At 52.2% G+C, this 24,934-nt stretch overlaps 1 protein-coding gene across 35 annotated transcripts in view; it reads right to left on the bottom strand.

Annotated features, from left to right (window-relative positions):
* Positions 1–2,167: 2,167 nt before the first annotated feature.
* DCTN1 (dynactin subunit 1) overlaps positions 2,168–24,934 on the bottom strand; it is a 31,366-nt gene continuing 8,599 nt past the window's right edge. For 2 of the 35 annotated variants that reach the window (XM_025994499.2, XM_072766972.1), the window contains exons 2-32: positions 18,736–18,981; positions 18,391–18,469; positions 18,156–18,190; positions 17,424–17,444; positions 14,973–14,990; positions 13,552–13,572; positions 12,146–12,337; positions 11,592–11,789; positions 11,245–11,449; positions 11,092–11,170; positions 10,828–10,987; positions 10,617–10,721; positions 10,251–10,442; positions 10,046–10,162; positions 9,647–9,799; positions 8,860–9,020; positions 8,585–8,753; positions 8,246–8,314; positions 7,971–8,033; positions 7,714–7,863; positions 7,390–7,551; positions 7,176–7,307; positions 6,834–6,959; positions 6,439–6,581; positions 6,006–6,172; positions 4,670–4,684; positions 4,346–4,479; positions 4,038–4,230; positions 3,718–3,797; positions 3,053–3,142; positions 2,168–2,638 (exon numbers count right to left, since the gene is read on the bottom strand). In XM_025994499.2, the coding sequence (XP_025850284.1) occupies positions 2,501–2,638; positions 3,053–3,142; positions 3,718–3,797; positions 4,038–4,230; positions 4,346–4,479; positions 4,670–4,684; positions 6,006–6,172; positions 6,439–6,581; positions 6,834–6,959; positions 7,176–7,307; positions 7,390–7,551; positions 7,714–7,863; positions 7,971–8,033; positions 8,246–8,314; positions 8,585–8,753; positions 8,860–9,020; positions 9,647–9,799; positions 10,046–10,162; positions 10,251–10,442; positions 10,617–10,721; positions 10,828–10,987; positions 11,092–11,170; positions 11,245–11,449; positions 11,592–11,789; positions 12,146–12,337; positions 13,552–13,572; positions 14,973–14,990; positions 17,424–17,444; positions 18,156–18,190; positions 18,391–18,469; positions 18,736–18,963 (3,795 nt within the window). In that variant the 5' untranslated portion in view covers positions 18,964–18,981 and the 3' untranslated portion in view covers positions 2,168–2,500. Of the gene's footprint in view, positions 2,639–3,052; positions 3,143–3,717; positions 3,798–4,037; positions 4,231–4,345; positions 4,480–4,669; positions 4,685–6,005; positions 6,173–6,438; positions 6,582–6,833; positions 6,960–7,175; positions 7,308–7,389; positions 7,552–7,713; positions 7,864–7,970; positions 8,034–8,245; positions 8,315–8,584; positions 8,754–8,859; positions 9,021–9,646; positions 9,800–10,045; positions 10,163–10,250; positions 10,443–10,616; positions 10,722–10,827; positions 10,988–11,091; positions 11,171–11,244; positions 11,450–11,591; positions 11,790–12,145; positions 12,338–13,551; positions 13,573–14,972; positions 15,404–17,423; positions 17,445–18,155; positions 18,191–18,390; positions 18,470–18,735; positions 18,982–20,650; positions 21,007–24,934 lie in introns of those variants that run through there. The other 33 variants (XM_025994504.2, XM_072766974.1, XM_072766983.1 and 30 more) reach the window with 27 other exon arrangements.

Consider the following 24,934-nt stretch of genomic DNA (forward strand, 5'->3'; position numbering starts at 1 on the left):
GTACCTGGATGATAGGAAGTCAGATGGTAACTGCCTACAAAAACAAGCTGAAAGCTGGAGCACCAAGGACTGCATCTCCTTTGGGACCCAAAATAGAATTATTTGCATCATAAACATATGCCTTGGGAATATGGCTGCTTGTGTGTCATTTCATTTATTCAGTATCAGCCTCTCCCAAGTACCCTTTCTGATTGAGTGCCTGTGTCAAGCATGTTAGCTCATTTACTCTTCCCCTGAAGATTACCTGTGAAAGGAATACCACCTGAGGAAGGTGCTATTGACCTGGGTACAAATACCAAAACTAAAGACCAGAGATTAAGCAACTTGCCCAAATTCACATAGCTTAAAACAGAAGAAGCAGGATATAAGCCTTATTCTTACTTCACAAAGCTGCTGCCAAGTTGGGGAAGGTGCTGTTGACTCTGGCAATCTGCCCAAGAACCCCCAGAAGAGAGGGGTTACTAGCTGATAAGATTGGGACTGCTCATAACATGAGCATGCCAATTGCCAGCCAGTCTGCTTGGTTCTCATGTCACAACTGGCAATTGAGTGGATGGATCAAAGGAGGCTATTCCCATGCTATGCCCCATCCTTGGTAGAGTGCCTCACTAGGGCTCTCTCCCCTTATCACATCCAAGTTTCCAGAAACCTCTTGGACCTCATGTGCAGCTCCCACTGTCATCTGCAGGCAAGGCTGCTTGCATCAGCTGTCTGCCATCCACTGGCCACCCAGCTTCCATGATTGAACACTGGGACACAGTGCACACATGCTGCTCTCTCCCCTTTCTTGCCACCATGACCCAGTTTCTGCTCCTTCTATCCCACTGAGACTGCTCTGGTCAGCTCACAAGACATTTGAGAATCAGGCATTTCTACAACACAGCCACATTGCCTCTGAGCTCTATCGAAGGCTGCTATCTCCCCTGAATCTCTCCTCCTCGGCCTGACACTTCCTCTGGAGGCCTCTGCTCCAATAGATGCTCCCTTGGGCTCTTTAACACTCAGTACTGCCCAGGGCTCTGGCCTCCCCACTGCCTGGACACTTTCCTCTGGTGACTTGTGGCCCCACCTGATTTCCAGGCCCTCAGTTGCTTGCTCTGCCTTGACCAAGTCCTGTAGGCCAGTACGCTTCTGTTCACTGTACTACTTCAGGCCTTGGGGCACTGCAGGGCATGGGATCTGGCTTTCCCAATAGCCAAGAAATAAATCCCAGCAAGTGAGGGAGGGCAAACCTGGAGCAACCAGAGACAGAAGACAGGAGGGAGAGCAGGGCAATCTGGTCTCTGTCCCTTCACCGACCCCAGTGTAACATTCCAGCTAGGTATGGTGTTCTGGTTTCCTATCCAGGGATGGCACACATAGGCAGGTGACTAACTGTGTCTTGGTGAAGCAGTGGGCAACTCATTAAAACCAACTTTGTTTCTCCTTCCCTGCCTAGTTTCCCTCCTTCCTTTCCCTCACTTGCCATGCTTTGGGACTGCAACTACCATAAAGCACTAGCACTTCAGCTTGGCCTCAGGTTCAGTGTTCTAAGTAACCTGAATTAAGACCGTACACCTCAGGGATCCCTGGGTGGCACAGCGGTTTGGCGCCTGCCTTTGGCCCAGGGCACGATCCTGGAGACCCGGGATCGAATCCCACATCGGGCTCCCGGTGCATGGAGCCTGCTTCTCCATCTGCCTGTGTCTCTGCCTCTCTCTCTCTCTCTCTCTCTCTGAGACTATCATAAATAAATAAAAAATTTTTAAAAAAATTTAAAAAAAAAAAAAAGACCATACACCTCATCCAAATGTTAAATTTTAGTTGGAAGAACCATTTCAGGATTTAAAGCGAGGAATAACATGGCCCACTGTACATTCTGGAATGGTCCTTCTACTGTCAGTGGGAATTGGTTGACAAACACATGGAGGTAGGGTGGCTGAACCCAAGTCCTATCTCACCTAATTCCATAAATGAATTTAGGTGACAGGCCCCTGGTCTAGGCCTTTCCCTCTTGTTCACACTAACTTATTGCACGTGAATGTGAGGGGCACACCATTCTACTAGTCTCTACAGAGAGAGTCCCTCAAATTTGGCACAGCCAAAGCCTCCTCAGCATCCCTTCTCCTGTACTCCTGCTCTGAGCCAAAAGGCCCAAGTCCCACGCCCAACACCACACAGAAACCACTGAAGCAGAAGTTGCTTTAATCAAGGGGTGAAGTCCTCTATCAGGGGGACCTCACTGAACCTTTGGTGGTGGGTCTCGGCCTACCCCTCACATGCCCTGAGGCCCCCCAGGAAGGAGGGAGCAGCTGAACAGCAAATTCTGGAGGCCAAGGAATGGAAACAGGGGAACCCAAGTGAATGGGGCAGGGACAGGGCATGACAGGTGGAGGCGAAGCTGAACAGGGCAAGAACAGCTGTTCACACACAGCTCTACCATGGGGACTAGCTGACAGGGCTGTGCAGCAGGCAGAGTGGCACCAGCAGGGCTGAGGGTAGAAGTGGGTGGGACGAGCACTTAGGAGATGAGGCGACCATGAAGCTGGTGCAGCTGCTCCTGGGTCAGCACCAGCCGGTGTCGCTGTCCAAGGCCAGCTGCACACGAGAAGGTCACTTTGCCCATGTAGACAGTGTCATCTTGCTGCTCCTCCTTGGCCTGGGAGTTAGCAAGGGGAAGAAGTCCCCGGGTCAGTGGCTCACCTGAGCTGTGTGCCACTGACAGGGATCCTGTGCACTGAGACCAAGGCACCCCCTGCAAGACAGACTTTGGGGCCCGCAGACTATGGTGACTATGTATTCCAAACCAGAATTGGGGTACATAGTCTGACAAGGGAGTTTTGAGCCTCCCCTGGTGTCAAAGGTCATAGATGTTTAACTGCTAAAATACTGAAATTTCTGGAAACACGGGCAGTACTCTTGAGTTGCTGACAGGTAAGACTTGGCCAGTTAACTCAGCATGTGCAGTTGTTGGACCTGAGACCCCAAAGGCCTCTTCATATCCTGGGGGAGAGGGGAAGGACCCACCAGAGGCTTCAATGCTGCCCATCCTCCTCCCCATGCTCCCTCTTACCCTAAGGAAAGCTGATGAGGGGAAGGTGGCAAAGTCGGTGGGGACTGTGGCTCCAGGGCGCTGAGATACAGTCTCCTTAAGGACCTCATCCTGGCAAGGAGTAGAACAAGGGTTCATTTAGCGGACCTCCACAAGCTAAGACCAGAATCTTTCTGGTTCCACAAGGACACTAAGATCAGGGGGAAACAGGAACCTGGTCCTGTCACCATACTTTTGCTGTCACCTCCAACCCCATCCGTATCCCACATCCTTACTTTACAATTTTAGTATATGTGCTGCTGAAGTGAGCACACATCCTTACTTTAGATACTTACCCTTAAAGCCCAACTCAGACTCTATGGCCTCTGGGAAGCCACCCCCAACCATTCTACCCCACAGTGATCTCAGCACTGAAGAAGTTGTAACCGAACCCTACACTCTAAAGATGACCCTAGCTCCACCTATTTTGTTGGTGAGAATCGGTCTTCTGTTTGCACCAAGACAGTGAACTTCTGAAGCAGGAACCCTGCCTTGCCCTCCACCCCCTCCCCAGTGTGCTGTTTAGCACAGGGCTGGGGCCAGAGGAACTCTGGGAGTGTCGGTGGAAATGAATGCACTAAGGGCTCCAGCAGGGAATGTTATGAAGCAAACTCTGTAGACTGACGAAGGGCAGGGACTGATCTAACCTTGAGCTTCTCGATGGTGTCACTTAAGGACTTGAGCTGAGCCACTTGCTCCAGGAGTTGGGCCGATGGGCTCTTGGCAGCTGTGGAGAAGGAAGGCTGGTGAGGCCCACCAAGGCCAAGGCAGGCAGCTGTACTGGATTAAGGGTCAGGAGTGCAGATACTAGATCCTCTGGTGGGTGAATCAAGCAAACTAAACACCAAGGCCAGAAAGCAATGCTAGAAAGAGCCTCTACCATATGGCAGCTGCCTGGGTAAGGGTCACAGCTCTGGGCCAAAGGAAGGGGATACATTATTCATCTCAGGGGTTGGTGGGTCCATACCAGGGCTGGTACGAGTGATATCTACTACGTGGGTGTGTGTGCTCAGTTGATTCAAAGTCTCCAACAGTTGGCTGGTCTTACGATACAGCGCACCAGCTGCTAGCTCACTGTCAGGGCCTTCATGAGGTGAGGGGGAGAGCTTTGCCACATGCAGAGGTGGCAGGGCTGCTAAAGATGCCTTCATCTGGGCTCCCTGTGGGGGGGAAGAAGAGGAATGGTGGTAAGAGGTAACAGAAGGCCCCGCCATCTACCCTTAATGGGGCAGGTGGGCTCCACCTTCACCCCACTCCTTCTTATGACCCCCTCACCTTGAGGATGCTATTCTCATGCTGGAGCTGGGAGATGTGCAGCCTCATGGCAGAGATCTGCTGAAGCAGCAGTGGTGAGTCCTTCACCAGCCCAGGGCCTGGCACAGATCCTGGAGCTTGCCCAGGGGCACCTCCTGTGTGTACCAAACAAATGTCATCAACCCCAGGTGGAGAGGGTGGAAGATAGGCCCCATCCTTGCTCATCCCCTTTCGTTAGCCACTCCCACCTCCGGTCCTGGTTGCTCCCAAGGGGTGAGTCTTAACCTGCTCCCCCAGACCCACCCCCCACAGCCCTGGTATGCCCTCGCCAGGGCAAGTCTCTACCTCGCTGCTGTTCTTCTGTGTTCGGGATAGCCCATGGGGGAGCAGGAAAAGAGGAGAGAGGAGTTAGACAATTTGGGTGTCAAGGTGCCACACCAGAGGAAACCTGGACATGACCTACAGGAAAACCCTTTCAAATCATTGCTTCCCCTCTCTCTAACAAGCCCCTGCCCCCCTGCCCTTGTCCCCTGCACCTGGGGGAAGAGCATATATGAGTGAAAAAAAGATAAGGAAGGGGAACGAGGCCATGAGACTGGGCGAAGTGCAAGGAAGAGTGGCTGGCAGCAGGGGTGTGCACTGGAAGAAGCATTCAGGGCAGGAGGCATTCCTGCTCCCCGACTCACACTCCATCTCCAAGAAAGAAACGCCAAAGGAATGCTCCTGAGACCCCGAGATGTCTACACCCTTAGTGTTCTGCAATAGCAAATCTGAAGCTGGACGTTCAGCCTGTTCCTCAGGCTCCCCATCATTCTGAGGCAAAAGACGCTCTTTTTTGGTGCAAGATTTTGTGAATCAGAACCAGTATCCTCCCCAAGGAACAGGAGCCAGCTGGACCACAGGAGTCCAAAGCCAACAAGGTACTTGGCCACCTCCCAAGATTAAGAGGCACCAGTAAGGGGGGCTCTGATGAGAATAAGATCCTAGGTAAGGCCAACTGACAAGATGGGGCATAGCAGGGGAACTCTAGAGATTCTGAAGGCTTCAGGGCAAGAAGTCTGTCTTCTGGACCTAAGAAAAAAACTAGAAGACTATAGAGCAGAGAAGAACTAACATGGCAGTAGCCACCTCCTTGGTCCAGGAAAACTGGGAAGACTGGGCCTCAGAAACAGAAAAACTCCAGGAAGGGAGCCCTGACCACACTAAAGACCAAGCAGAGGCAAGAACACAAGCCCCAAGTGGAACTGGGAGAATTCAACAATGGGAGAGACAACCACGCCAGATGGTAAAGCCACATGAACTCAACAGGGAGAAATACAAAGTACAAGCAGAACAGGAATCAAGAGCAGGCATCAGGCATGGCTGGACACAGCAGCTTAGCCCAAGCTACTGCAGGCTGATGACCCTCTGGGATAGAGGGATGGCACAGGAAGGCCAGACTGCAGACCCAAAAGGGACATCTACTAGAGTCTGTCATAATTCTGAACTCCATTGACAAGTTCGTAATGCTCCATCTTGATCAGGGGGACTCTGCGCATATCTTCAAAAGTAAAAACTTGGTGAAAAGCTGCCATAGAGCGAAACTGCGCAAATACATTCCTGGCTGAACATCTACTAAAAGGGGGGCAGAAGTCCAACAGGGGCCAAGGACAGGAGGGAAGCCTTGTCCCACGGCACTCACCACCAGCAATGCCAGAGACCAGGGTAGCGATCCCTGAGGGAGGGGGCCCCCGGAGCCCCTCTATTGTGCGCTTTGACTGGCTGTTCAGCCGCTGCTTCAGCTCTGCCTTCTCTGCCTCTAGCTGGTCAATGTCAGCCTGGAGTGCATCCATCGTCTCCTCAAACTCTCTGCGGAAGAGAATCTGGGCTTGAGCAGTGTTCCTTCCCTAGGGCCCCACTCCACTTCTCATCCTGACAGGTCCTCGGAGTGGCCCTGCTTGGTGAGGAGCCAGGAGCAGCACATGCTCTGGCTGGGGTGACACAATGGGGCTGGCAGTTGGAAAGGAAAACGGTATCTGTTCCCCTGGGGAGAGTGTAGGGGGAGGGGTTAGGAGGGAGAGCAGCTGGCAGGAAGGAGGGGTGGAATAAGCAGGGGCCCAGCGAAGGTGCCTGACTTCTCCTTCTTCCGCAGCAGTGCCTGGGTCTCCTCCAGCCGAGTCTGGACTTTCTCGATGCGCTCGTCTGCATCCTTGGCAGCACTGTCCAGCTTTTTCTCCAGGAGGCTTAGCCGCACATTGGCCTCACTCAGCTCCTCCCCCTGGACAAGGACAGAGAGTGTCTAGTTCCCTCATATCCTCTCAAGGGCCCCAGGGACACAGGACAGCTCAGATGCTAGAAAGCTCCTACAGGCCCATGAGTGCTCCCCTCACTGATCACGGGAGCCACATTTCTCCTCAACCCCCAACCAGTCTCAGTCCCAGGAGATCCCCAACACTCGACGCTGTCCTGTATGTCAGCAGTACTGCCTATTCCCCCCACCCCAGATCCTGAGCCTACCCTACAGCCTCACCTTGATTTTCAGTGACTTCTTCAATTCCTTGATAACTGTCTCTCGATCTTCAAGCTTCAAGCCCAGTCCTTCAGCATCGGTGATCTCTGCACGAAGGGCTGCAGCCCTCAGCTCAACTGGGGGAGGCTAGGGGGTCAGGTGGGAGTAGAAAGGAGGGGTGGGGAGAAGAGGTCACCAATGTGTTCCTTCCAGAGAAAGCTAGGCATAGGGAAAGCCTTGCCTTCCAAGCAGGATGGTGCTCTCCAGATTCCCTTCTCCCACCTCCCAGCCCTTCCCAGCAACAGCTCTGTAAGTCCTGCTCTTCTGGGATCCCCAAGCCCCTCTGAAAAGCTCCCTACCTACCTTGCTGGGGGGCCGCTCTGCATCATACTCTCCCTCCTGCATGGCTGTGGCCAATTTGTTCATGGTACTGATGAGGATGTTGCTTGATTGGCGCAGACACTCATAGGGGCTGCTGGAGGGGGTCCCATAGATCTGCAGGAGCAAGGGCAGCAGTGAAAATCCCACACTGGCCACGTAACTCCACTGCCACCTCTGCCCAGCCGTCCAGGCCTACCTGCTCGCTTGCTTTGAAAGCCAACTCCTCTAGGGCAGCCACAGGCAGTCCCTCATTCTCTGCCAGCGGGGCAATGAGCTGGGCAGCAGCAGCTGCCACCTCCTGCAGCACGGCCACCACCCACGTCAGGTGTTTCCTGCAGTCGAGGAGTGTGTCCGACACCTATGCGACAGCCCAGAGTCAGGAGCCCACCCTGTGTCCAAGGCCACAGCTCCCAGCTACCTTAAAACTATTCTTGTTCCCTGACCAGATCCAGATCTCAACACTCTGGGCCCCTCCTGGTTCTACTCAGCTTCCTCTCCTTCCCCCTTCGCTGCCCTAAACCTGTGGTCCAAAGGCTAGTGCAGCTGGGATTCCAGGAGCATCTGTCCCTGGCATTCGCCTTCGGATCTTCTTGCAGAACTGGCGGATGTCACTGCACGATGTTTCCAAGTCCCGGAGCAGGAGGGCAATATCTGAAGCCTCCTGGCCACCCTACTCATGTAACAGGAAACAGGGAACAATACAGCATTGGGGCCAGAAATGAGGAGCTGGGGACTAATGCGGAAAAGGAGGTAAAAGAGATCTGGCTGTGCTCTCACCTGCAAGAAGGCACGCAGCCGCCCCACCTCCACACTCATGCAGTCCAGGGCACTCTGAGTAAACTGTAAGCACAAATGCGCGTAGTTTTGAGCCCCCAGCGGGAGCCCTTCTGCCCCATCACCATTTCTAATAAGTCCCCACCTTCTGCCGACTGGCTTCCTTGGTCTGACCCCGTTCCAGTCTTATGTGACCCCATGAGGGCCAGATCTCTTGATCTGATGTCCTCCATTTCTGATCTCTCCAGGAGGCTCAACCACTGGCCCAGACAGCTCACCTTAATGTGGTCAGCCAGCTGCATGGTACTGTCTTCGGGTTGTTCGGCAAGATGGATACTATACAGATGCTGAGGAGAAATGACAAAGAGACAGCCTTTAGGCCTTGGAAAGATGGAGGATTCTTCCCAAACTGCATTTTGAGCCCCAATCATCATAGGATTCCAGAGGTTTAAGGAAAATCTGAGACTCCAAGGAGCTGCATCCTCATGCAAGTTCCTTTAGGAGCGAGCCACACCTTAAGCAGCCAACCTAGGACATATAACCTCGGCCACTCTGGCAACAGCCCCAGCAGGAGAAACCTTCCCTCCCTGCTGCAAGCCTGAATTCTCGCCCCAGACCTGGTAGTACTTGATGGCCTTGGTGAGAGGCTCTACATTGACAGTCTCGTCCAGCTGATCCTTATGTAGCAGCTCAATGAGGAAATCCAAGGAGCGCTCATGGGCACTCATCTCAGGATAGAGGCTGCCGACCTTCTTATACACGTCCACGTTGCACTGAGACAGGGCACTAGAGACCAGAGAAGGGTCCTCTGAGGCCAAGGCCTGCCAGGCAATCTCAATCTGTCCACTCTTGGCCCTGTGGCCCTAGAGCATGGGGCCAAGGGATCACTTACTGCTCATAGCGGTGGAGTGTGGCCTGCAACAAACTCAGTGAGTATACCAGCCCAGCAGCAAAGCTGAGCTGCTCCCCTGCAGCTCCTCGGAGCCCGGGCCGCTCTGAACAGTTTTCACTTAGTTCAAACTTCTCCTGGGCCTGCTTCCGGATCAGCTCTGCCTGTGGGAAGAAGCACCAGCACCCCTCTGGGGCTCAGAGCAGAGGATGGAGAACACAGACTCGGGAACACAGAGCACAAAACTGAGCAACTACGTGGCGGTGGCAGCGGGGAGAGGGGAGTGGCACATGGACACACATGGAAGAGGAAAGCAGCAACAGCTTAGATGGGCACAGGGTCTCACCTAGGGAAAGGATAATGATGTGATTACTGGCAGTTGTGAGGATTTAGGATGTGGAGATAAAAGGGTAGTAAACCAGTGGAGCAAGCTCTTTCCTGCCTTAAAGCTACTGCTCCTCCTATTCTTTTACCTGAATTCTATCCTGCCAGTTATCCCCCACTAGCTCCTAATCATCTTCTAGGTCTCAGTTCAAATGTTATTCCTTCAGTGCTACCCTTCCATCTAAATCAGAACCTCCACAGTGCTGTCTCTGAGAAGCCACCTCCCCTTCACAACCCACCATCTGTAATACACATCCATCTCCAACTTTGTTGACTATATTCCTCCACTGCATCATAAACTTTGGGAGCAAGGATGCTGACTGTTCTCACTCAGCATCCTCCAGGCCTGGTACACAGCAAGTTCAACAGATTCCTGTTGAACACGTGATTAGATTGATGGCCATACCTTGCAAATGAGACGAGGCATGAGCAGCAGCACCAGGACGCAGTCATGGTCCCCACCTGGCCGAAGGAAGCTATCGGGCATGAAGGCTGTCAGCAGGGACATGTGCCGGTTGGCCTGGGCCACCTCCATCTGCCTCAATTCCATCTCAATTGCCTGTGAGATGGACACGTAGGTGGGCTCTCAGCCAGGTGGGAGAGCACCTCAGAACTATCATGCCTTGTTCTACCAGGTCCCTTGCTTCTGGGATAAGCCTAGGCCAGCAGTCTTCCAGACCACCATGCAAAGCATCCCCTCCTCCAGCAACCTGAAGTCCAGAACCCCATGCCAGATCAGCCTACAGCCACACCCAGGCTGGGTGCCCCAACACTCCCCACTCTCTGGCCTATCCACTTTTCTGACCTTGGCATGAGCTTTAGTCTCAGCAAACTTGATTTTGAAGTCAAAAGTCTCTGGGGGTGGCTGCTGCTGCCTCTCCACAGACGCTTCTTGCTGGTTTGTCAGTTCCCGATTCACATCCTGTGAGCAAAGACAAACAATGAGGCACAGCTGGGTCATGAGGGAGCCCTAAGTTATCATGACTGGACAGCAGGGGGCACAATGGTACCTGAAGGTGGGCGGTCAGCTGGCGGTACTTCTTAATAGTTTGCTGATAATCTGCGACTGTCTCCTGGGCCGCCTCCACACGCTTCTGGGCCTCCCGGACCCGTGCGCCCGCCATGTCCAGCTGCTCCCGCAGCTCCAGTTCTGTCTCGCGTGCATTCTCCTGCAGCTCATCATTCATTTCATTCATCGCTTCCTGGGAGGCCACAAGGCAGTAGGGGCAAAGGAAAGGTAGTCAAGGTAGCAGGTCAGGTGGGGCCATTCACCACACACCCTGCTCAAGGGTTAGGATTCATGTCGGTCCCTCTTTCAGCAAGTGGCTTCCAAATACCCTCCATCAGGGTGGGAAGTCAGGGGTCTATTCTCTTACCAAGTCCCCCACGGTCTCTCTCAACTCTCGCACTTTCTCTTCTAGATTCAGGTTCCGGTCTGTTAGCATCTCTACCATCTCCTCAGCACCCAGAGCAGCATCCACCTGTGTTACAGGGAGGGAAGAAGAAGGGCTACTCAAAGGTACCTAGAAAGAGAAAACACCAACCTTGGAAGAGAGGTCCTCTGAGCCAGGGCTACACTCCCCAGACCTGCTCCTTGAGCTCATCAATGGTGCTCTCTGCCTGGCTCAGCTCTTCCTGCAGACGCTCCCGCTGCTGCCTCACAACCTCCAGCTCTTGGTTCTTCTTTTCCATAAGCTTCTGGAGTTTCACATGTTCCTGCTTCTCTGAGGAAGATAGATCCCGCATCCTGGGGGAGAAGAGAGGAAGTGTCCAAGTCACTGGCGATGGGTGCTTTAATACATCTAGACACAGGAGAGTGAGCCTCAAAGCCAAGCAGGGAGGGGACCCTACCTCACCAGGGCATCCTTCAGGCGAGCATTCTGTTCCTCAAGCTGCTTGAGCTGGTAACTGGACGCTGCCCCGTCTGAACCTGGGGAAGACCATAAACACTCAGACATGGTTCCAATCCCACCATGTGGCCCCCAGCAGCTCCTGGCCCCTTACCCTTCTCCTCAATCTCAGCCTTGAGGATTTCTAAGTCAGTGGTGAGCTCATCCACACGTTCCTTCAACGCCTCCACCTCCTGCTGCAGGGACTCAGCCCGCTCTTCAGCCATCTCCTTGTCCAGAGTGGCCATCTCGATGGCATCAGCGGTGTCAGCCATCTCCTCCATGTAGCGTTCTTTTGCCTCTAGTGCCTCCTTGGCTTCCTGAAGAGGGGTGGAGGTTGGTGGGAGTGCAAGCAGAGAGGTGCCTCATACACTCCTTCTCACAGAATGTCCCAAGCCCCAGCCTCTGGTGTCTGGTGTGCTGACTTGGGTCCCAAGCTCCCCTCTCCACCCCAAGTCCCACCTTCCGCGCCTCTTTGAGGCGCCGCTGCAGGTCCGCCTGCTGTTCTTGCATTTTGCTCTTCCATTCCTGCACCTGCTCCAGCTGGATCTTATGTTTCTCCAGCTCTTTTAGCTTTGCCTTGTCTTCTGCCCGTTTCAACCTCAGGGTCTCCAGTTTCTCCTCTAGGTCCCGCACCTGGGCTCTCAGCCCCTCCTCCTCCTGCAAAGGACAGACCCCTGGATAGGTACACAGCCTCCCCCCTCCTCCCCATCAAGGCTGAGCCTGAGTGCAGGGACAGGAATGTATGCAAACATCATTCCAGCCCCAGGGTCAAAAGCAAGAGGCATACAAACATCTGAGAAAGGACCAGTACATAAGGGGAAAATGTGGAAGAAGGGCAGAAAAGGGTAGCTCAGTAAAAGGCAGAACCATATGCTATTCCCCACCCTTTGGATCCAAGTTCTGAGTCTCCTCCAACCCTGGAAAATTTCTAAGATCCTGCCTGGGGTCACAGCTCTGCCGCCCAACCTCTGCCACCCCTCTTGGATCTCCTTCACTCCAACCCTAGTCCTTACCTTGGAGGGAGAAGGCAGTGGGGGTGCTGCTCCAGGAGAGGTGAGAGCTGGTGTGGGGATGATAGGTGCTGCCAGTGGAGTCTGAGCCGGGGTGCTGGGCTCACTGCTGCTCAGCTCACCTGCTGATGCTGAGCCAGAGGGGCCCAAGGAGCTACTGGCCCCAGGCACCCCAGTACTGGCTGGGCGGGTGGGCTATTCCGAGGGTAAGCAGGCCAGAAAAAGAATAGGGATGTTGAGAAAGAATATGAGAATAGGCCAAGGGAAGGAGACAGAGAAGGAAAAGGGCAGTGAGAAAGTTATCAAAGTACAGTGAGAACAAAAAAGCAGAGTAAAGGGGAGAGAGAAAATGACACAATCACAGATAGTGACAAAGGAGAGGGGAGGCAGGAGGCGGGTAGAGAAGAGAGGGAGGAAGTGATAGAAGGAGACATAAGATTATAATGCTTCTCCCTTGGCATTGACCCCACATTCCTCCCAGCTCTGGCACTATCCCCCCAGAGCAGAATCTCTTACTCCCCAGACCTCCTCTTGGTGACCCAGTTGTGATCATTCTAGCAATTTCTTGATATTCCCAGTCCTATCGTTGTTCTGGGCCTGTACCCTCCTCCCCCAGGAGGAAAAAGTGCCTCAGTGTCATTCCCAAAGCAAAAGAACAAACTGGAGTTTGTTCTCTAACTTTCATGTTCCCAGGGAAGGCTGGGCTACAAGTGTGGGTGCCAAGCGCTGTATCGCACTCCTTGGGAGTTGAACTGATTCTCCCTCCCTTGGTCTGCTTTAAGGGACCCTTCAGGTCAAGGAGATAGAGTAAAAGTTGTATTCCTAGGCTCCTCCTTGAAACATGGTCAGCACAACCAACCTTCTGTCATCTCCCTCCCCCAAGACAAAGGGTCTCTAACCAAGCAACATTTACCCAGGCCCCCATGGGGCTGGAGCACAGGAGCTCCTGAAGCCCCAGAGCTTGGAGTAGTACCAAGCCCTGAAGCTCTCCTCATGGGCTGACACTCAGATATCACATGCTATCTACAGATACCCCCAAGTCCTTACGCCCTGACATTGACACTGCCAAGTTCTTCTTCACCTTTCTTCCAACTTCCACCCCCACTCTCACATCAAAAAACTAGTCAAAATGCCCTTCTTCAAGAAAGCCAGCCCTGATTAACCATAACCACTCTCATTTCTCTTCTGCACTCAGGCTACTGGCTCAGACAACTTCCTAAGGGCCAGAAGTCATTTTCCCAGGCCTGTCACTACCCTCAGTCCCCTCACTCCTCTGAAAAAGAGAACCCAGGATGCACTGTGACCAACTTTAACTTGCTCATACACATGCCCACACACATGCACATGCCTGAAATGTGTGTCTACACACAGCAGTGGCTTGTACAAAGGCCTTTTTTTTTTTTTCTCACCTTGGGCCGACGAGTTGTGGTCTGGACAGGCAACAGGAGCCAGAGGAGGAGAAGTAGTCAGGAAAGAAAGGATAATGGCAGAAAGACAGACAGCAGAAGGGACAGCAATGAGAGCAGAAGAAGTACCAGGAATGGAGCTACAGTCAGCTGCCCCCCCCCCCACTCCCATTCCCACCCCATCCCCTTTCCCTCCCATGAATCACCTTGTTTCTACTCCAGGAGCTCAGAACTCCTATTTCCCATCAGTTCCTTGTCCCATTTATGCCCAACCCTTGCAGACCTCACCTCTTCAAACACCCTGGAAATCCCAGAAATCCCCATCTCCTAGGTTGAACCACAGGAGACCAAAGGCAGCAGCTGGTGGAGGTCCCCAGAGACAGGTCCCTCTAGCGCTCCAGCCCAGAGCCAAAGGCTCCGCCCACCCACCACTCCCAAGGACTTCCCCAGGTCAGCCCCCTCCTTCAAGTGCCAGACTCCACACAAGACCCCCAAGAAATACCATGTGACCAGAATGATGCTAGAAGCCCAGAAGTGAGTGATATGACCCCAGCAGAGGGGATCGGGCCCCCTAAGCAAAACAGTACTGCCATCCTCCCTACCCTACCCCCTTCCCCAGAACCAGATCCTGCAGCAGTTCTCATCCCTAGGGCAGAGGGCTCAGGTGTCAGGACCATGAATACTGCATTAACCAGAAGGCCAGAGCTCAGCAAAGTAACCCCACCCAGCAAAGCAACCCCACCCAGCTGCAAGAAAGGACATGGGGGTGGGCAGAAGCACAGAGAAACTAGTGCCCTAACCCAAATAGATGATTAATCCCAAGTTCCAAATTACGTTTCTGCTATCCAGTATCTTACAACTCTGACAAAAACAGATTTGGGTCGGACCCTACTTCTAGGAGTCTAAGGAGACCAACCCCCACCCCTCCTACCCTGAGCTGAGCCTCTATAGCTCTGGGTCAAAAACTATTCTAGGGTCCCCCATCCCACTCTGGAAAAGCCCCTTAATACAAACCGTGGTGAAGAAGTGATGCAGGGAGTAAACCAAGAGGCATCCTAGCAAAGGGTAAGGGTGAGGTAGGCCTAGTAGAGGCATGAAGACACTGGGACCTGCTTTCCCCATCCTCTCACAGGAAACTCCCGGAGTCAGTTTGCAGCAAAAGCTGCCTGAAGCCCAAGACGGTGGGGCCACTGGGTATAAGGCTCAGAACATATACTCAGTCAGAGCCCAGAGCAGGGAGCAAATGCCCAGGGTGTGGGGCATGACAGTGACACACACCTCTCCCTGCCCCCTACCTTCATCTCCACCCTCCTCCCCCAACCAGGTAGACAGATGAAGTCAATCAGCCCCCACCCCCACCCCAGCAGCCTGCTGCCACCATCGCCCTGGCAACCCGGCAGCAGGACCAGAGCAAGCAAGAGTACCTTTCGGGCTGTCGGTGCCTGTCTCATCATTGCAGAAAACCAAAGAAAGCCAGGAGAGGAAAGAAGGAGGGACAGAGGAGGATGGACAAACACACAGAGGAAGGACAGACGAAGGGAGGGAGGGAAAGAGACCGAACAGAGGGAAAGGCGGCGGAGACAGGAGATTAGTGCATCAAATCCCAACAACGCAGCCTCAGCTTCCCGGTCGGCAGGCTTCCCGCCCGCAAATGGCTGCAGCTCAGACGCAGAAGGCCCTGCAGGTGCGCAGTGGGACAGCCAGGCTCCGGCAGGCACCGGAGAGGCGCCCGGCCCAGTTCACCAGCTAAGGCTGATGGCAGCCTCAGTGGCCGCAGCACCAGCTCCACCTGACGTCATGCACCCACCCTCCTCTGATCCTCGGGGGTGGAGCCACTGCTCCTCGGTCACCTAGCAACTGCCAGGCTCTGCTGGCTCCTCCTCCTCCACATGACTGGACAAAGTCCTACGCAGAACCCGCCCTGCTTCTTCCTCTATAGAACAGGTCTGACTCCTCCCTTCCCTTCCATCCCTTCGCCCACCATCCCCAAGGGTCTGCTCCTAGAAACTGGGCTGGGGCCACCCCAGAAATGGTACTCTCTGGGGCCAGGGCATGACTGGGCAGGGCCATGGAGCCACACTGCTCCAGCTTCTCATACATCCCCTCTGCCGACAGCCCCATCAACTCCACTTGTCTCTTATATACAGGGACAACGCCCTTACAGCTGGTCTCTATCAGGCACACACACACACACACACACACACACACACACACTCAGAACACACTTCCTGTGACACCATCCGCTCTGAGGGGCACACAAAGAAACCCTGGGAAACATTCAGCAGCAGCTCTAATGACAGTGTTTGGCTCCTCTCCCAAACCTCCCCTGGTTGCAGGCAGGTTAAAGCCTGTCTCTAAAGACCTTCCAGAAGGGACTGGGCACCCTGCAGGGACATCTGGGTTCTCTTCTGCCCGGCCCTTCAAAGTTCCTTCTTTTTTGTTGTTCTGGTTTTAGCTCCCTGTTCCCCCACAGGGTGAGTTCAGGGCCCTGGGCTGCTGTGAGAGAACCACTAGGAGAGGAAGACCTGGCTGGGGATTTGACTACTTGACTGGCACTTTGCACCAGGAGCAAAGGAGGCCCTGTATCCCAACCCAGGCCGCCTGGGCGGGGCTTTGCCACATCTCCCCAGGCAGTTGCCAAAACCCCAGCATTTGGACATAACTCAGGCCCAACTCAAGGTCAGGTCAGCCTGTGGCAGGAACTCCTCCATGGAGATCAGACTGCAGGTCCATGCTCTTCTCTATTCAGGGGCCTGAGGCAAGATGGGTGCCCCAACCAGGAGACAATAATCGAGGAAAGAAACCAAGTTTCTATACCCTTGTAATGGGTTCAGCATCCCTTCAAGCATTGTTTTCCTTCTTTGATCCCCACTCCCACCCCAGCCAGGACCTCAAAGCAAGTACCAGAATGTGGTCTCTTCCATGGCAAGACTCCAAAGTGAGGACCCATCAACAACCAGGGGTCTAAAAGATGTTTTCCTCTGCCCACCCACTGCCCCAATCCAGTAGCTTTCCATGCAGGTCAGAAGGGCCTGAGACAACCGGCCACAAGGAAATCACAGAACCACACAGACGGCACAGTACATACAGGTCAGACACGCACATGCAGGTCAGAGATAGCTTGGGCACAGGCCCAAGGCAGGGGCTGGTATGAGGAAGTGGTCATGGCAGTGACTTAAGAGTTTAAGAGTCTGGGGGTGGCACAGTTGAGCCCCACTCCATGATGGCTGATGGAAGGCTGCAAAGGGTGGGAGGTGGGCCTCGAGCACAACACCAGAGGCAGGAAGAGGCAGGGAAAGACTGATGGAGCAAATTGAGAGTGGGTATCCATGGCAGCGCCCGCCCAGAGTCAGGCACACAGATTCTCAGGCTTTCCAACTCAGGACTGTTGTTCCCATGCTCCGCTCCCTGGCCTCCTGCCTCCCACCCGATCTTCTCATTTGGCATTTTCTCCACTCTCAACCTCCCAGTGTTTCCTCCCACCGCCCTCAAAACTCAGACTGAAAACTCAATATAACTCAGCAAGTGCCCTACTCCATGCTGCTGCTTTACATTTATAGTCAAGGGTTTGGAGTCTCTGACTCCGAATCCTAAGGTAGCAGAGGTGTCCTTAGGACACCCCTAAGGGGGTCCCCCCCTAAGGGGGACAAGGAGGTGTACGGGTAATCTCTAATGAGTGCCACCTGAGCCTGGACGCTGAGCCTGATGTCCCTGCATCCCTCAAAGGAACCCTGAAAGCCAAGGCCACCATTTCCTCTGGCCATCCCAGCCCCAAGGTCACACAAACATGCATGCAGCAGCCCAAGGACATGCAGGACAGCTGGGGAGGGGCTCATAGCCCTCACCCACCCAGGCACAAATAGTAAACACACCACCTTCTTAGGCTTCAGTCCCCGCTGCATGAGGAGTAGGAAAGGGCAGAGTTAGAGAACAGACACCACAGTGTGTTAGCTGGCCAGACATCCTGAGTGGAGGTGTTAAGACCAACCCAGGCACACACAGGTAAAGAGGTGAGTCAGGTCACTGCCAACTCCTGGGTAAGTGAGATGAAGGGTCCCTCAAGGACCAGCTTCCAGGATGTCCCCACCCTGGCCCAGAGAAGCTGGCAAATCTGAATCCACACCTCCCTCATCCTGCACACAGCAACAGAGATTTAGACAGGCCCTCTGCATACAGCCTAAAACAGGCCACAGCAGGCCTGGCTCCTTACCGTTCAAGAGAATGGTAAGGAGAACAAGAGAACTCCTTCTTCTTCTAGCTCTCACCTTACCCCTACCCTCTGACCTTTTAGGTCCCGGTACCCTTGGGTACCAAAAGGTAGGAAGTTGGCAACAATACTACTAGGATCAGACCTGTCTTTCCTATCACCCCTAGCATCAGCCCAATTTGACCCTAAACTTCTGGGTCCTAACAGTTCTTCCTGTTACTGCCTTTACCCCTAAAGCAGCAACTCATACCCAGAAAGCTTCCTTCTCAGGGAGGCTGGAGACTGGAAGGCTAACTCCATTTACTCACCTACTATTTCCACCTGCCTAGCACTGATCTCCCTCTTCTGTCTCCTTCCCCTTTCTCTCTCTTACTCCCCACTCCCACCCCCAACCACTTACCAGTTTGCTGGTCTTTGCAGTTGAGTCCGTTCCCTCTGCAGAAAGCAAGCAGAAACAAGGAGTGTGTTTGTATAGAGGGGTGGGGGCAAAGGCCACGATGGTGGGGTAGAAGAGATGTGACAAGGGAATATGGCAGTGATGGAAAAATCTCAAGAACCACTGTGGCCCTGTATTCTGGGGAGAAGTCCTAGGGACTCCTGGATATGGGAAGGCAACTTAACTGGGTGGCTGTTACCTCTTTTAAGGACCTTTGAGGCAGAAGAATCGGGTGTCTCTGGGGAAGTAGTATCTGCTCCATCTTCAAATACCTGGATCTGAGGCCAAAGAACAGACTCAGTATAGCCAGATCAAGGATGGCTATAATATGGGCCTCTCCCCATGCCCCAAGCAAGCCTGGTGTACAGGGCAGCTTCCATAAGGATGATCTCCAATCTTTCCTCCCCCCGCCCCCACCCCCGGTATCTCCCACTCTCTCAACCAGAGACGTATACTCATGCCCAGAAAAAGGGAGCCCCACACAAAAGCTGCACAAGCAACAGAGCATGTGTACATGCACACACTCAGAGCAGTGTGTGTGTACCTGGGATTGGCGCACAAAGATGCCATGCCCTTCATCACAAGTGAAGTACTTCCTGCCTTGGACAGTTCCATCATTCTTGCCCTTTGCTTCATCCAGGATCACACCGACCCATTTGCCAGTGGCAAAGAGTGTGGCTCCAACATAGGCCACAGTGCCTCGGTGGCCTTTTCCAATCACCTCCACACGGGAGCCCACTCGCAAAGGCCGAGCGCTCGTCTCTGCGCTCATTCTGCTGCCACTGGGTGTCTGGAAGAAAGACACGTGCAAACATACGCAGTTAAAGGCCTCAGGTCAAGGGTATCATCCTCACGCACCAGAAAGGCCCCAGCCAGCATCCTGGACTGAAAAAGGATAAGAAGTCACTTCCCTGAAGCCCTTTTTCAGGGTAAAGTGGACCCCCAAATTCCCTTTTGAAAATACCAGTGATATGTTCTAAGACTTTTCTGAACTCCTCTGGAATCTGCTAGAATTTTTTAAGAATTTATATTTAAATTTTATAATAACTCAGAATTCAATGATAGACCTGTGAATGTCACCACATGGCTTCTTCCTCTGGAGCACTGCTCCTAAGGAGGGGAATGAAGCTCAAGGGAATAACTCAATTGAGACCAGGATCTTCAAAACCCAGTGCCTTGACTCAGGTGCCTAAGCTGAGAAGATAGGTGATTCATGGGTGACCCCATAGAATCTTATTCCACTCCCCACTGCTGTCTTCCCTGTGGTCAAATAGCTCTCTTAGGCTTCTCCCTTTCAAAGGCACACAATGGTGTCTCCTTCCAGACCTGACTGCCCCTACCTCATCCACACACCCACCATGACATTCTTAGATGCCTCTCTGCAGCCGGTTCAACCATATAATTCCCTTCTTCCTGGCCTGAGCCCTGTCCTATCAACTCTACCCCAAGCTCTGGAGATCCTTCCCCCACACTGTATTGCTATAAAAAGAAAAACAAAGGCCAGGTAAATCAGGTACCTCAGACCTGACCTGCACTATCCCCTAAACTCTGCCCAGTGGTCCAAATGGATGGCTTATCACCCCATGGATGGACAAGGCAAAGGAACAGACTAAACATTGTCCTTCGGAACTTCTCAGCTTCTGACACACCCGTGATGACAGGACACAACATGAAATTAGGTTTCCAAAGAGGGCCATGGTTTAGAAGAAAATCACACCTAAGCCATTTTTAGCGATAGCAGCAACATGAACCAAGGGATTTGCAGCAAACAGATGAATGAGGCATAAGAAAGTGACTCCCTGGTTTGAAAGATTCCACAGAGCTCCCTCTGATGCTCCCACTTGGCTTCAGAAATGAGCCCTGCCAGCCTGTCACTCCCAGAATCCGTTCCCCAAAGAGCTCATCTAGGAAGATAAAGATATAGCTCCCAGGGGCTCCAGGACCCCAAATTGTACCTGGGACAGCAGGGTTGCTCTCATGGGTCTGATGATAAAAAGAACTGACAGTGATACCAGGGCTAGCCTCAAACTTAAGTGATTCCCTCAACCTCCCAACCCTAATAAGCCTCTCTGAACCAGGTGGACACAATAGTGGGTACAGATTCGATCTCAACCACGAGAGAGAAAGCAAGTAACAAACAACAAAGCAGCTCTAAAGAAAGGCGTCACTGTAAGGCCATTCCAACCCACTAACCCCATTGAGAGTCCCCAACATAGTCCAATCCCCTCAGGATCCTCTAGCCAGAGGTCCAATCAGAGTCAAAGGTCAGGCCTTCCCAGTCCCTACTGAGGGCCCAACTCTAGGAGGGAGAGCCTGTCCAGCCTAACACCATTACTCCCTGCTGCAAGTGGCCCCAGCCTAGCTCCAGCCTGTCTCCCCAGCCCCCACAGCAGTGTCCACAAGCACCCAGGCCTTCTCCAGCAGCCCTCCCAGGGCCATCCCAGATAAGGACCACTTACCCGGCTGTACATATGCCTCTTGCTCTGGGCCATGTTGCTCACCCGGCCTCTACCCCCTCCCCCAGCGGCAAAGACAGAGAGAAAAGGCAGAAACCTAGGCAGGAGGGTCAGGGCTCCAGGCCCTCATGGGTAGACACAGAAGCCGTCAGGCGCGGCCCTCCCCAGTCCATGGACCTCACTCGGTGGCCTACCGGGGTAGGGATGGGGGCAGAGATGGGGGCTGAGGAGCAAGTCCTCTCTGCTGCCCGATGATTCCTGAACCCAGAGACACCGAATCCTGCTTGCCAGCTGATGAGTCTCACTCTGCGCTAGTGCTGCTCTAGACTTGTCAGGAACCGTGTTAGCCTCTGGGTCCTAGTGCCCCCCTGCTTCACCTGGGCCAGACCAGCAAGGCAGGGGGGTACTCAGGGGCTCAGCCTATAGCACAGACCCTCAGCAGTCACCTCTAGAGTAAACTGTTACTATTGAGGGCTGGGAGCACAGCCCTGACTGATCCTCCTAGTCTGTACCCCTCAGCATCACTGCTGCTTCCCCTAACATTTCCCCCAGACAATGTGCCTCAGCAGGACCACAAGCATCAAGTGACACTTCAAAAAGATCAGTTACCTATCAGCCTCCAAGCAGCCAAAATAAGGGTCTCTTACTCCCCCTTTCTGGGGGCTCTTCTTTCTCCCTCATCTTCCTAAACACTAGACTCAGGGCCCAAACCCATACAGAGTCTGGATTTCAATTTCACACTGGGCCAGAGCAGCCAAGCCCTACCCACCATACAGCAAAGCAAGGGCAGGAATGGAAGTAACTTCATAGAGCAAAACAAGTCAAGTACCTCCCTTCCCCCCACAATGGCAAAGGTTGCCAGATGCTTCCTTTCTCCCTTCTGGTTGTTAAAAGAGCCAGGCTCAAACCCCAAGGCTATCAGGTTCAACTGGATGACCAAGAGCAGGGAGGCCCAAAGGCCTCATATAGTACAAGGCCCAGTCCACCTCAACCACCTGCCCCTTACACTCTGCTTCCTAGGCATCTCCTCCACAGAAAAAAAAAAAAAAAAAACCCGAGATGGTTTATTTTCTGTATTTCACCAAATTTCTTTAACCACATATTAATTTTTTTTAATTTCTATTTATTTATGATAGTCACAGAGAGAGAGAGAGAGAGAGAGAGAGAGAGAGAGAGGCAGAGACACAGGCAGAGGGAGAAGCAGGCTCCATGCACCGGGAGCCCGACGTGGGATTCGATCCCGGGTCTCCAGGATCACGCCCTGGGCCAAAGGCAGGCACCAAACCGCTGCGCCACCCAGGGATCCCAACCACATATTAATTTTATAATTAAAAATACTTAAGGGACTGGGCAGCCCAGGTAGCTCAGCGGTTTAGCGCCGCCTTCAGCCCAGGGCCTGATCCTGGAGACCGCCGGGATCGAGTCCCACATTGGGCTCCCTGCATGGAGCCTGCTTCTCCCTCTGCCTGTGCCTGTGCCTCTCTCTCTCTCTCATGAATAAATAAAATCTTTTAAAAAAAGATAAAAAAAAAATACTTAAGGGACACTAGGTGGCTCAGCGGTTGGGTGTCTGCCTTCGGCCCAGGGAGTGATCCTGGAGACCCAAGAATGAGTCCCACATCAGGCTCCCTGCATGGAGCCTATTCTCCCTCTGCCTGTGTCTCTGCCCCTCTCTCTGTGTCTCTCATGAATAAGTAAATAAAATCTAAAAATAAATAAATAAGATTAAACATTCTAGTGAGAGGTCTCCAGAGGGCTATGTCATGATGCCACAGCATTCATTTACCAGTTTAACAGGGGCTAGGAGCCAACACACCAGGCACCCTGGCCCTAAGTACTCCACAAAGTTGGCCTGGGGTCTGACCCATATAGCTCTACTAGGTGCGGTGTGGATTTGGGAATACCAGTCTTATCTTCACTGGACTTATCAGCCAAACAAAATCTTCCTTCATTCCACCCTTCTAAGGCAGACCAGATAGCTCAACAGTACAATGATGGCCAACAGCCAGATAACTGGCCCCAAAACATCTCTCCACATATTCAATCCTGGCAGGACCCCCTAGGGAACCATTTATCTGGTCCCCTGTGAGAATCTCCATGTCTACCCTCTCCCTTCCCTTTTCACATTTACCCAGGTAGGCAGGGCCATGCAGCTCCTTGCAGCCTGGACTCTGCATGTTCAAAGCACTTTACAGTCTACAGAGCACCTTGAAAAAACATAATTTTATAGTACCATGGTTAAGCGTGCCATTTCTAGACTCAGGCTGTTTATGTTCAATTCCTGACTTCACCACCTGGGAACTACGTAAACTTGGTCCAGTTACTTAACATCTCTGTGCTTCAATTTCCTTATCTGTCATTTGGGAACAAAGAACAGAGAGGTGTTGTAAGGATTAGCCAAGATAATTCATGTAAAACATTTAAGACATTGCCTGGTATTTAGTAAGTACTCAACAAAAGTCAGCTAATAACAATGCTGTTACCCTCATATTTGGATATCAAAATAACCTCATAGAGAGTCAGCTCAGGGACAGTGCTGACAAGGAAACTGAGGCTTAGAGAACTGAGTAACTTCCCTAAAGTTACACGGAAGGTGAGAAGTGGAGCCAAAACTGGAACCAAAGCCTGGCCAGAAACTCTCTGCACTTTCCACTAGCCTCACTGTTGACCACACATATCCCTAGGCTTCTTCCCAAGCTGTGCTCCTCCTCTAAACCACACTGTCTTCAGGGATTCAGGAGTATTCATATCTAAGAACCACTTCACAACTCCCCAGTCATACAGTTTTATATATTCACCTAAATTCTTGGAGGCTGTTCTCCTATAAAATGGGACTACCATCTGCTATCCCTCCATTAATGTTACTAGGCTAGAATAAGATAAAGCATATAAAAGTGCTTTGCAAAAAAATACAGAAGCTATAGAAGTGCAAAAAAATTAGTTGACATGATTAAGAGATGACATATGTCTAAAAATAAAATATCTAAACAAGTGTTATAAGGAACTACAGAGGGGCACCTAGGTAGCTCAGTGGTTGAGCATCTGCTTTGGCTCAGGGTGTGATCCCAGGGTCCAGGGATCCAGTCCCAAATCAGGCTCCTCACAAGGAGCCTGCTTCTCCCTCTGTCTCCCTCTGTCTCTGCCTCCATGTCTCTCATGAATAAATAATCTTAAAAAAGGGGGGTGGGGGGGGACTACAAAAAAAAAAAGGTGAACTAAAAAGAAAAGGGGTTAAGGAGCACCTGGGTGGCTCAGTTAAGTGTCTGCCTTCAGCTCTGGTCATAGTCCCAGGAGCCGGGCTTCCTGCTCAGTGGGAGCCTGCTTCTCAAACTCTCTCTCCCTCTGCCATTCCCCATGCTGTTCTCTCTCTCTCTCTCTCACTCTCTCTCTCTCTCTCTGTCAAATAAATAAATAAAATCTTTTAAAGGGGGGGGGGGTTTACAAAAATAAAAAATAAATAAAAAGAAAAGGGATACCTGACTATGCCTTGAATTATGGGCTGTTTCTTTGGATATGCGGAAAGGCCTACAGTGTTAAGTTGTGAACACACTATGAGTAGAGACAGAATAATTTTGCATGACTAGAGAATATTAAAGATGACTTATTTGGCTGAAGTAAGGAATTCTAGATGAGTTCTTCTATTAAACTTTATAAGCTTTTTAAAGCATAGCCCATAACTTTTCCTCTTTGTGATCCCATCATCCCTAGCTCATGGAGTCAAATTTTTTTTTTTAATTTTTATTTATTTATGATAGTTACACAGAGAGAGAGAGAGAGAGGCAGAGACATAGGCAGAGGGAGAAGCAGGCTCCATGCACCGGGAGCCCAACGTGGGATTCGATCCCGGGTCTCCAGGATCGCGCCCTGGGCCAAAGGCAGGCACTAAACCCCTGCGCCACCCAGGGATCCCACGGAGTCAAATATTTATTGAGTAAATAAGCACATCAATATTGAGATGTACTGGAAAATAAGTATGGATAGTCAGGGAATTTAACATTCAGTTAGAGAGAGATAAGTCCACCTACATAACCTAGTAACAACAAGGGTGTCTCCTCCTAAGCAGGAGACTGGTAGAACAAAAACTATCTTAGAAGGATCAAACTGATGGCAGAGCAGATTAGAGTGGAGGCAGGAGCAAGTTAGTAAAGACAGGAAAACAGCAAGGAGGCTGCTGCATAAAGATCAAGGGGTGAGGAGGATCTGAACCAGGGAAGGAAGCAGGAAAGGACAGGAACTAATTCAGAGAATGTGTACAAGAATGCCCTGACAAGGCCATAGAACAGAGCA

Source organism: Vulpes vulpes, chromosome 8 (genome assembly GCF_048418805.1).
Source record: "Vulpes vulpes isolate BD-2025 chromosome 8, VulVul3, whole genome shotgun sequence".
Taxonomy (NCBI): domain Eukaryota; kingdom Metazoa; phylum Chordata; class Mammalia; order Carnivora; family Canidae; genus Vulpes; species Vulpes vulpes.